At 44.8% G+C, this 12,539-nt stretch overlaps 1 protein-coding gene across 1 annotated transcript; it reads left to right on the forward strand.

Moving 5' to 3' along the window:
- Positions 1-10,162: 10,162 nt before the first annotated feature.
- On the forward strand, positions 10,163-10,963 carry LOC135374432 (uncharacterized). The gene has a single exon (XM_064607394.1). It carries the CDS (start codon positions 10,163-10,165, stop codon positions 10,961-10,963), a length of 801 nt encoding a protein of 266 aa, XP_064463464.1.
- Positions 10,964-12,539: the final 1,576 nt, after the last annotated feature.

Genomic DNA, 12,539 nt, shown 5'->3' on the forward strand with positions numbered 1-12,539 from the left:
ACATAAACCGGATACCGATTTACACTTGATATCATTTTTATATTAAGCTATACAATTTATTGTTCATTTGGCCCATCTGAGTCAGAGGCGGATCCAGACCCGCGCTTTGCCTCCAGTTGCCTGCGACTATATCATCTCATTTAAACAACAAGTTAATTTAAAAACATAGTGAATAATACAGTACCATCCTAATTTAGTTGGGCAGTGACATCTGGAAGCATATTATGTTTACATATTTGTTCCTACACGCCCTCACTCCTTAAGTTGCTTCCCGGGCGAAGGATGGTCTCCACCATGCGTAGCCACGGTGTGTTGTATACATATGTATCTGTTCTCCAGCAAATGCCAACTGCTACTGGAAATATTTTTCTTAATATTTGTTGGTGTTGCGTCTTGGTTTCAAATTTGGCGCTAGTTGTTACTTAATTTCTTTCCTCTCCGGTTCACATGCATGCTTTGTGAGCTCGTGCGCGAGCGTCTCCAGGTATTTTCTTGTCTCGTTATCGTTCCTTTGGTCCTTTTTTCAAGATTTGTGGAAAGTTGGGCTGGGAAGCCGCCACTCTGATATGACGCTGAAATAAATCGGATATTACCGTTTCCGTCATTTACACCACAAGGTCTTTAAAATATACCCTCTACGAGGTATATGTTAATAACCTGAGGTGCAAATAATATACCTTAAGGGAGGTATAAAGATAGTATACCTTGAGGAAGGTATAGCGTTTATACCTCAAAAGGTATGCGCCCTGGGACAAGCTGTTTATACCCCAAAAGGTATAAATTTTTCTAACAGTGTGGGTCATCTTTGCCGTCCAGGTCATTTGTTGCATGTATAGACGTCTAAACGAAGCATGGGCTTCTCCATGCGTGCCGCACTTTGCCTCGAGAAACATTACTTGATTACCATGAACAATGAAATGCAAAAGGCTTCGTATAGGGTGCTAATTTTCATCTATCAAATATTTTCCTCTGAGTTTTAGTACCAACGCTGGTAGGTGTCCGCTGTCGAGTAAGTGTTCGCACTGCCAGATATTTGTCTTGCAGGTTCAATTTTCTTTCTTGTATCTTTGATTTTTTTCCCCTTGCCATGTCCTCGAGGCTGTCTCAAGCTGAATTCAATTCAATTCGATTTTTTCAATTCAGTTTCAATTCAATTTAACTTTATTGCTATGCAAGTCAGAGTTACATAGGGGAGGCCAAAAAAACAGCATCATGCTGTTTGACGAGCAGGGCGCATCCCCCTGATTCAGTGCAGCAACAGCAAGCAATACAATATATAGTAATTGCGATCGTCAATCTTAATCGTGAAAAATACTACAATAAAACAAGGAAACGGAATAAATATACATATATACATCACAGAAAATTAGACATTATCATAGACAAAATAAGAGACATCATTAACCACTAAAACATAAACATGGCCCGCAGTGCGACAGCTGACATGGATTCAAGATCAATTCCCTTCTTTAAACAAGAATTCAACAGCTTTGCGATGTTATGGGGTAGCGACTGATCTCCGCATATTGTTCGCGTCCTTGGGACCTTCCAATATAAATCCTGACGTGTTTTGCTAGCTATTCGACGTTGTAGATTACATATTGACCAGATTAACGTATTATTATATTTTACAGCCCTAAGGTATGTTTTTAGAAGGAGGAAATCGTAAATATTTTGTACCTGCATAATTTTTAGGCGATCAAAAAGATTTGCTGTGTGATGATCGAAAGGAACGCCTGCAATCAATCTTACTGCCTTTTTTGTAATAGATAAAGTTTAGTAATGTTAGTCTTAGATGTCGTACCCCATACGAGGTGACAATAGGTAGGGTGAGACCGTATTAATGTATTGTAAAGAGTAAGCCTTTCGAAGATCGGGAGTGCGTAACGGTAGACAGGATGCCAATGACTTTCGCAATTTTGTTTTGAAGATACGTCAAGTGACAATCCCAAAACAGATTATCTAAAAATAGTACCCCTAGGATTTTAATCGATCTTACAATTTCAATGGACTGCATGGTTACCTAACATGATGTTGAAGGGAATGGATACAGGTTTATTACGTGTCCTATATATAGCACTGCCTTAGTTTTCTTTATGTTAATATATATTCTGTTATGTTCTGACCATGTCCCGATCGCAGAAAGAGCCATGTTTGCATGCGTTACAGTGTCACCAATCGTGCTTCCAGAAACAAATACACTAGTATCATCAGCGTATAGATAAAAAATTTCGCTACTAGAGTTGTGTTTACAATGTCGTTTATGTAAGTGTTGAAAAGTAATGGACCTAAGATGCTCCCTTGGGGTACACCGGAAATAGTGGGAAGTAGACATGATGGGAAATTATTATTCCATACATATTGGTACCTATTACATAGGTAAGGTTCCAAGAGTGATAATGGTACTCCACGAATACCACAGTATTGTAGTTTGTGAAGCAGTATTGAGCGACCAAGGAGGTCAAAGGCCTTTGTAAAGTCGATATATATTCCTAGTGTGTATAGTTTGTCTTCCAGGTTACCGATGATTAGTTCCTTTTGGGAAAGCAGGGCTGTTCCTGTGGAATGGTTTTTACGAAAACCAAACTGTGAACTTGTTATCACTGTGGGCAGTGAGAAAAAAAATTGTTAATCGGGCATGTATAATTTTTTCGAGTCCTTTCAAAAATGTCGGAAGAATAGATATGGGCCTTAGTTGCCAAGGTCTTAGTGTTACCGGATTTGCGCAAAACAATAACCTTGGCAACTTTCATTTTATCTGGATAGATTCCAGATATGAACGAAAGATTATCTATATGCGCGTCAATACTGGGGTCAACAGGTCGATAACGTACTTGACAGGTCTTATTTGTATATTATCACAGTCGCATGCTTTTCCTTTTTTGAATGTTCATAAAAAATTGTATGCACTTCGTTTTCAGTAACTGGTGCAAAAAAAAAAAAAAAAAAATCGAATCAGAGACGAAAGTGGACAACGTTCAACAAGCGTCCGTGATATCGCCAGGTTGAATCGCGCTTCGGCTAGCAATGTTTACAAAATGGGTGTTGAACTTTTCGGACAGATCGTTACCAGTTATTACTACATCATTAATCTTTATGTCAGTAATCACGCGCTGATCAGTTTTTGTGACGATTCTCAGCGCCTTCCATGTTGCCGCAGAACTTCTAACATCACCAAAAAGCTTACTGAAATAAGCAACCTTAGCGCATTTGACCTGCTTGGATACATAGTTGCGGCATATTTTATATTGTTTAAGTATGTTAGGGTTGCGAGATTTGATAAACGAGTGGTATAGATTGTTCTTCTCCGATATCGATTTTAGAAGCTTATCGGTGACCCACGGCTTGCGAATGAGCCGTTTCACTTTGTAAGTTTTAAGAGGAAAATTTGCGTCATAGATACATTTGAATTTATAAAGAAACTCATCATAAGCAGCGTTTGCGCACTGCTTCGTAAGTACAGGACTCCAGTCTGGAGTTTGATGCTGGACATCATTTCTAAAACTATCGAGAGCAGCTTTGGTAATGTACTGGAGACTGTAGAGTACTGGAGGCTGTTTGATTGGACGATGTGTGTTTACAAAGGAATAAATGGGCAAATGGTCGTAACAGCATTTTCGTTTATGTTTGTGACAAAGACATCAATCAATGATGATGAAGATTCAGTATGTCTAGTAGGTATCTTTTATGACATTAACTAAACCAAATGTATCAAATAACAAGTTCAGCTCGGTGGCTGTAGGTGAATGGCTGAGTAAGTTTATGTTAACGTCACCAGCCACGTACAATGTGTGTTTGTTTTCGGATATAAAACAAAAAAGATTTTCAATGTAGCTAAAAAAATTCACGTGTGGATCCTGATGGTGGACGATACATCAACATACAAGCTATTTGTGCTTCTAGTACACAACACTTCGAAATCTTCACATACACATGAATATTCTGTTATGATATCGTAGGCACTGTCATTCAACACTAGGAGAGCTACACCGCCTCCTCTTTTGTTTTTACGGTTCAGACAGATTTCGCGATACTCTGGTAGAACATATGTTTCGTTATTGGTAAGTCATGTTTCTGTTAACATGATGGTGTCAAATTTGAATTTAAAGGATTGAAAAAGTGGCGTCAGCTCATCATTTTTATTACACACGGAACGAACATTGATGGGCAGAAACCATAGCGTATTGGGTGGCTTCACAACAGTATCCGTGACAGAACCACCGTGACAAAAAGTCAGACCTTCTCATTCAATGACATATGTTTACATACATGTCAACCGGCAATGCTGACTACATCCTCTGTATGAAAAACACATACTGCCGGGCCTGGTTCACTCTTGCGGACATAGACCTTACCGTTTTTAACTCAAACAAATGTGCAGTGTGAATTCAAATGACAGACATCAGCTTTTAGCCAGTTGCGCAACTCGTATCAGCACCGAAGAGCAACGACAATTTCTTATTTGTCGTTGTTGTTGCGGCCGGCACTGCAATAGCATCAACGCGCGTAGAAGCCAACATACGGGACAGGGCGTGAGTCCGAGTGGAACGAACCACGCCGAAACTACATTCGCATCGTTATGTTGCTGGGCTAGTTGAATACCAATAGAACTGTACTTCAAGGCACAGCGGTTGAAGTATCTGTTCCAATCAATTAAAAGTGAATTTAATTGCCACACCGGATAGAAGATGCACGCGTCTCAACGATTAGCAATTTCTTGCATTGTAAGAAAATCTGGCTTGCACAGACGTCGTCAAGTTTTCTTTCTTTCGTCGCCCAGTCTACGACTGGAACGATCTTCCGGAGAACATTGGTAACGAATAAAATGTCTCTGGTTTTGCATCTAAGTTAGAAGCTGTCTTGTAAACATCAGTTGTAATTGCCTGTTCTTGTCTTGTTGTAAATTGCCCTGTGACCTATGCAGTTGTGACTATACCCACAAGGATGGGTCAACAGTATTGTAAATAAGATTCGCTCAGTGTTCTCTATCTTCACCGCCTCGTAGGTCGGTGGCCCTCTGCATTCGTTGCTAGTGCAGGGATTTGGGATTATAGTTATACACGCCTTCGGTTCGGAATGCATTCAGTTCTGAACCAATGTTTCCGCACCAACGAAGTCGCGTTCGGTGAAATCCTCGCCCAGATAGCACTCACAAGCGCCAAATTGCCAATTTAATTCATTTTATGTCGTGATAACTCTTGATATAAACGTGACATCGAAGATGTCATAATTTAATTGCGTATCTACATATCCGCGGCCCATGGCTGTTTCCTCTGCTGTAGCATGAGAAGTCGCGTTTGGTCAAATCGTTCATTTTGAAGCGACCAAGGAACAAACACGAGACAAGATTACACACAAGTCGCTGTGTTGTTGTGCTCGTGTTTGTTCTGTGGTCGCTTGAAAATGGATTTACACCAACCAGCTCAAACTATACTGCAGACATTTGGTCAAATCGTCGCCCGAGTGGTATTCACTGGGGCAAAATTGTCAATTTCGTCTAATTTAGCTCGTAACAACTCTTGATATCAACTTGGTATTGACGATGTCATCATTTAATTACGTATAGTCTGTATACTGTCTGTCGACAAAATTTATGGCGGACTGGCGCAGTGAGAAGAGGCATAAAGCAGACTTTTCCTATCTAGGTGGGGTTGGTATGGTCAAGTCGCATATCCCACGTCGCTCCTGCCGAATCTCTCCGCGGCGCCGCGTCAGGGATATTTCTGACAGCCTAACCAATTGCTGTCAACACGTCACAGTCAACCACTAAGTACATCAAGATCATCAAGTACAGCATCTCTCTGGAGTTACGTGACTCCGTGAACTTATGCTCCTGGCGCATACACATTATAGACGGAACTGTGTGGAGCTGCAGGAAAGATTACTAGATTTCTTCCCGCTTTATAACAGGATGCTCTGCAACGTTTAATTAAAGCCCAAACAAAATAGTAATAGTGCAAACCCATTTCAACACGACTGTTCAACTTCACAACACTTCAAGGCTGGTAGCGGTCCACCGGTCGTCGGACGCGGGTATACCTCCGCAGAACTGCTGTTGCAGGTCGGCTTGAGTCTGCTGGCGGTGATATGGTCCTTGCTGTGGCGGAACACAGCTTCTTGCTGACTAGTCGCAGGCACTCGAGCACCCAGGTGTTGATTTAGGGGATGCAAAACTGCTGACAACCCCGGCAATAATCTGCAAAAAACAAAAACAATGAGTCCTAGATATCTTTGTAACTCCCTTACATTTGGCAGACGTGCGCCTTCATAACTGCTTCAACTTCGCGAGGATATAGTCTCACCCCTTCAGCATCAAGTACAGTGCTGGACAAAAGTTTACGGAACGCGCGAGCGGTGTATTTTCTCCTCCGTGCGACACCCTAGCGGCGAGCGGAAGCGGGCCAGTTCACTCGTTCAGAGGAATGGGCGAGTGCGCTGGTTGCGACACACTGCGGTAGTTTCGGTATCGCTTGAACGTGCCGGTGAAGTGTTTTGGATTGGTGTCGCTACCGGCGCACTCCTTTCCTCCCTCTGAACGAATGAACGAGCCCGCTTCCGCCCGCCGCCAGGGTGTCGCACCGAGGAGGAAATACATCGCTCGCGCGTTCCGTAAACTTTTGTCCAGCACTGTACAAGGTACTCCACTTGCGGCTCAAAAAACTTGCGCTTCTCTAGCTTCAACCGCAGTCCGACCTCTTCTAACCAACATAGAACGAGCCCCAGGTTCCAGATATAGTCTTGATCAGAGAACCCTGTTAGACTATAACGTGCTGCAGTTCTTGTAGCAAATTCTCTTTCTGTCTCTGGAACAAGGCCCGCGTCGACATGACCCCAACCGGCTGCCTGTTATACAGGAACAGTCCCAGTTGAGTATTGTTACGAACTTCCGGGATACTGGATGCACCTTAATTTGCAGGTAAGCACCACACATATCTAACTTACTAAATCGCTTCCAGCAAGAGAGCCTTGTCAAGAGTTCCTCTGTCTTGGGCACGGGATATTTTCCAACCATAGTAACTGGGTTGATGGTTACCTCGTAATCTCCACAGTCTCTCAACCGGCCATTTTGCTTCAGTACCGATACAATAAGCGTGGCCCACTCAGCCGTCCTTACGGGCGTTATAGTCCCTTCCCGTTGATGCCTCTGCAGTTCTTCTGCTACTCTTTCTTGGAGCGCTCAAGGAATAGGCCTCGGCTTGAAAAATTTTGGGTGAGCTTCCGGCTTCAGATTAATCTTCGCTTCTACCCCTCGAAACTCTCCCAGTTCACTAATGAACAATGCCGCATCTCGGGCTACAACGTCTCGCACCGATTCTGCTCTAACTTTTCCCACTGGGGCAAAGGAACTAGGAGATGGTTCATCTATCCGACCTAACAACGAAGCCCCTTTGCCCTTCACAATGAACAACGGCAGTAAGCTCTCCCTATCGCAGTACCTTGTCAAAACGTTGGCTTTTCCTACTACAGATGCGAGCTCTCCTGAATAGATTCGGAGCAGGGCGCTAGAAGCTTCAACCCTTACTTTTGGATACTGTCTACGCAGGGTATCCTCACCCATGACGCTTACACTTACCCTCGTCTCCTGTTCCATTTTTACGAACTTACCATCAATTCCAGTTCCACTACGAATGGATCCAGGGTGTCCCGGGCTGGCGCCAACCACATGGCATCAACAAAATCATCCGTCGACTCGTCGCTATATCATCGACATTATGAACTTTTTCGTGTCCGGCTTCTGCTGCCAACGCGCTCTTCTCTTCTGTTCCATATCTATACGTCTTCCGCCTCGTCTCTCATCCTTACCACTGTCGCACGCTGACTGGCGAATCCGCGATAAATGCCCTTTCTTTTTACTGCGGTAAAAAGCCACGCCTGAAAATCGACAGCGATCAGGCGAATGCTTCTCGTTACAACCGTAATATGTAGCGTCCTGCACAGGTGCGTGCTGTCTTAATGGCACATACAGCTAGAGCGGGGGACTTCTGCTTTCGTTAGTTCCCTAGAATCATTCTTCGCTGCTTCCATGGCTAACACTGTCTCCCCTGCAGTATCGAACATAAGGTCTGGAGCAGGGTTGCGGAATGGGGTCACCCATTCCATTCCAATTCCATTCCGAGGAATGGAGATTTGTGATAAATCCGTTCCTTTCAATTCCTCGGAATGAAAAGGTGTGGTCAATTCCCACTCCAGGAATGGCTCGGCAACCCCATTCCATTCCTTTAATTTCATCAATAAAAAAAAAGAAAAGAAAAGAAGAAGAAGAAGGACCGGTAACTGTACCGGATAGCCGAAAAGTGTTAGAGGAGGTTGGCATTGTACCCTGCAAGTAAAAAGCACAAAGACAAGGTGCGGAGAGGTTCCTAACATCACAACAACATCGATGCACTAGTAATTGTGATGATAAACTTTTTTTTTATAATTCGGGCACGTAAGCAAACTTGCTGATCGGTGATTATCGTGTGTTCCGGTTCACAAACATGAGGATGAGGTGCTGGAAAGATGTCTCTGATACCCAACTTCGCTGCGCAGTCATAATATGCGAAACTGTGGAAAATACTGGTTCTACGTTTGCTGAAGGTGCGCGGAGTTCTGGGTGACCGCGCAGCGCTTCTCTGTATTATTATTTTCGAAATGAAGGAGAAAGGAAGCCCTGTTTATACATGCCGAATATTCAACAATATTGTTGTATGCGTGCTTATCGACCGGCGGCGCGTGACCGGAGGGCTGCGTGCGCGCTTACCCTCGCACATTTTTCAAGTCGGCCTGGGCCGACTTCACTCACAAATTTTTTCCTGCTACAACAGGTGTGCAGTAGGCGGTTTACATGCAAATATAGACATGCAAAGGATAGCCATACACAAAGTACAAGTGAAAAAATATATATATATATATGAAAAGTCAATAGTGCCGGGAATCATGGTATGACTCTGTGTGAAGGAGAAAAACCCAACCAAAACCTGAAGCAGAAGAAATATGATACACTTAACAAAGATTATATTGATTACAGGTATGATGTTATAGCATTGAAGGGATATCACACACCTACACCATAGTTTTTATTAATGGTAATCAAACACACAAGTTTTCAGTTAATGAGAAGTATAATAGGGTAGCACATTTAATCAAAGAAGATATTTTTAATCAATACGATTACAATCAAAATTATAAGTTTTATTATAGAAAGCTTAACATTATTATACATGAGCACCATAGTGGAGTTGTAATTACAAAGTTCTGATTGATGTATGTAACTTCAAACACAATAGGGAAGCTAAGTTGAATATTCCAATATAGCACAAATTTAATTAATCAGATTCTTATGAAGTGATCGGTAGTCGGCACGTTGGCGGAGGGCAGTGCATTCGTTTACTGTCGCGCATTTTTCAACCTGGGCCGACTTCTCTCTCGAATTTTTTTTCCAGCGCGCGGTGGATGGCGCGCAAGTGAGGGGCGGTCCGGGTGCTTACTAAGGGGCCGAAGGGCTGAGGTATCGTTGTGCATTTTTCACCCTGGGCCGACTTCTTTGGCGATTTTTCCGCCTGGGCCGACTTCGTTCGCATTTTTTTTCAGATGGCGCGTGGGCACTTTACATGCATGTAGCGACATGCACACCGGCAACCACACCAAGCGATGGTGCCGTCACACCTGGGCCGACTTCATTAGCGATTGTTCCACGTGGGTCGACTGCAGTCGTAATTTTTTTCCCTGTACAACAGCCGTGTGATAGGCGGTTTGGCGGTTTACACGCAAGTAGGGGTGTAGCGGCCCGACGACAACGACGAGCATCACCTGTGACTCACCCGCTCGCGCTCAACCCTTTTTGGTTCTCGTTCAGTAAAATGTTCGCTTCTGCCCGCGACTAGTCTCCTGTGCGGTCACTTGTAGCATAGCTCCTACAAATTGGTGACCCGAACGATGCCACACCCAGACCGGCCGCCTTCTTCAGTTACGCCCAACACGGTGGACACCCCGCCGCCATCCACCCAGCCGCCGTCGTTTCCAACCCCCCCAGGTAAATGTTGCCGACCTCAAACTCCCGACTTTCTGGCATACCGACCCCACACTGTGGTTCGTCCTGGTAGAGGCCAAGTTCGGCAAATGACGCATAACCAGCCAAGAGTCCAAATACCACCATGTCCTTACTGCGCTCTCAGCAACCGTAATGGCTGAAGTTCGAGACATCGTCATCAACCCGCCATCTTCGAACCCTTATGACAAGCTTAAGGAGCAGCTTATAAAACGGCTGTCTGAGTCACAGCAACAGCGCTTACGTCAGCTACTGACAACAGAAGAATTGGGAGATCGTACTCCAACGCAGTTTTTACGTCGCTTGTACCAGCTTCTCGGCGACGAATCATCCGCCTTGGACGAATCGATTTTAAAGGAGCTTTTCCTGCAACGGCTTCCCCAGACCGTAAGGATGATCCTCTCTGCCTCCGCCTCCGTACCGCTCCGAGAACTGTCCGAATTGGTGGACAGGATCATGGAAGCCACTCCTTCCTTCGTCAATCATATTCCAACTACTCCTACCCACAGCCCAACACCTCCACCTACGCTAGTAGACCCATACTCTGAGTGCGCGCTCCGAGAAGAAGTCCAACGCCTTCGTTCTCTCGTTCAGAGCCTAACCATCACCTCAGAGCCTCGTCAACCCACCCCTACAGTTTCTACCTCCCAACTTCAAGACGAAATTGAATTTCGGAGAGCCCAGGTCTCCGCTATCTCACGGCGGCCTCCATCTACCGGCCACCGCCTGTTCCACCCTAGCCGCCCGCGTTCCCCATCACCACGCTACCGCTTCCCATCCCGGCGCCGCCCCCAGTTCCAACTGTGCTGGTATCACGCACGTTTTGGCAAAGCTACAAACAAGTGCGAAGAGCCCTGCGTTTTCCAGGGAAACGCAGGCACGGACAACGAGAGGCGACCGCCATTGTTGGACAAGCCCCAGGTCGCCTGTTTTTAATTTCGGACCGCACCTCCAAATCACAATTCCTGGTCAACACCGGCGCCGCTGTCAGCATCATCCCCGCATCACCATCGGATCGTCGTCATCGTAATTTTGACGGCCTCGCCCTTCAAGGCCGCTAACAAGACCCCAATCGCCCCCTATACGGCGAGCGTTCACTAACCCTCGACCTTGGGCTCCGCAGCGTTTTTCGCTGGGTCATCGCCGATGCATCCCACCCCATCAATGGCGCAGACTTCTTGCGCCATTACAACCTCCTCGTCGATATGCGTCCCCGTACGAAAATCCCGGATCAAGCCTGATCTCTCCGGATCTGGTTTTAATCAAGCCAGATCAAGGGCGATCCGGGATCCTTCCGGTCGATTCCAGTTCATTCCGGGCCGGATTTGCCCGGACCTGTCCTGATCAATACCTGGTTCTTCCGGATTCAGGTTGCGGATCAGAAGTGGATCAGATATATCCGAAGCAACCGTGCTATAGCTGTTTTACTAATGATGCATAAATTCATTAGCAGGCTTGCCTGTACGTGCTTGTCATAATGTGTACAACAATTTTTCGACAAGAATTTTCATTAAACGACAGACGTATATATATTGGTGCTGTAATCTAAATTCATGATGTAGCCTTGCTAGGAATATCCCAGCCGCTTCAAAGCAATAAGTCACAGCAAAATATAATTAAATTTGATGCGTTTAATTGGTTGACATCTCACGTCCTCAAGCGTTATACCGTATCGTACGCGTTCCAGAGTTCCGCGTGCTCTACTGGCCCCTGTGGCGTGTACGCGGCAACCGCGTACCATCGAGCCCCCCCCCCCCCCCCCCCGTCATCATGATCCCCTTCATCCCTCAAACGTATGTGTGTCTCGCACTCTCCTACATGATGGCAATAATACACAGCGAATTCCCGTAGACAAAGTGTACTAATGTCATTCTATCGCGTATACGTAGTTATGCCGTTTGGCGTTGGAAGACTCAGTGAGTTGCCCTGTTTTCAAAGTTATCTAACAAGAATGACAGTTGCGATGGGGGAAAACGGTACGCTTATTTCATCAAAAGTGAATATTATTCACCTGGCTGTGTCACCTCAAGAAGTGACACACAAACGATGTCCCACAAAAACAAGATAAAGAAGGTGATTACTAGCCTGCAATATACAGGGTGTTTTCTTTTCCTTCATTTCCAAATTTTTTTACAAAAAGCTATGAGATCGACAGAGATGCAGTTTTTGCAGTTGAGTGCACTGCACTGCCTGACCATGCAGGCGTCCTCTCGAAGACACTACTAGGTGATTAATTACCTAAAATTCATTAATTTACTTCTTGATTAGGGGATTCGGGGTAAAAGCCAACATTAAGAATGAGAGACAATCCCTGATGGTGATCGAATAGCATGTTATTTTGTTGAAACTTCACACGCTTGAGCCCAACAACACTGTCACACTAGTTTATAAGGATGACAATGTATAAGGATGACACCAAGAGGCATTTGGTCAGAATACAGAGAACTTTATTATATATACTTAAAACAACAGCGGCGCCAGGCAATGTGAGAAATGAAAGGTATTTTGCCGA

Source organism: Ornithodoros turicata, unplaced genomic scaffold (genome assembly GCF_037126465.1).
Source record: "Ornithodoros turicata isolate Travis unplaced genomic scaffold, ASM3712646v1 Chromosome58, whole genome shotgun sequence".
Classification (NCBI taxonomy): Eukaryota; Metazoa; Arthropoda; class Arachnida; order Ixodida; family Argasidae; genus Ornithodoros; species Ornithodoros turicata.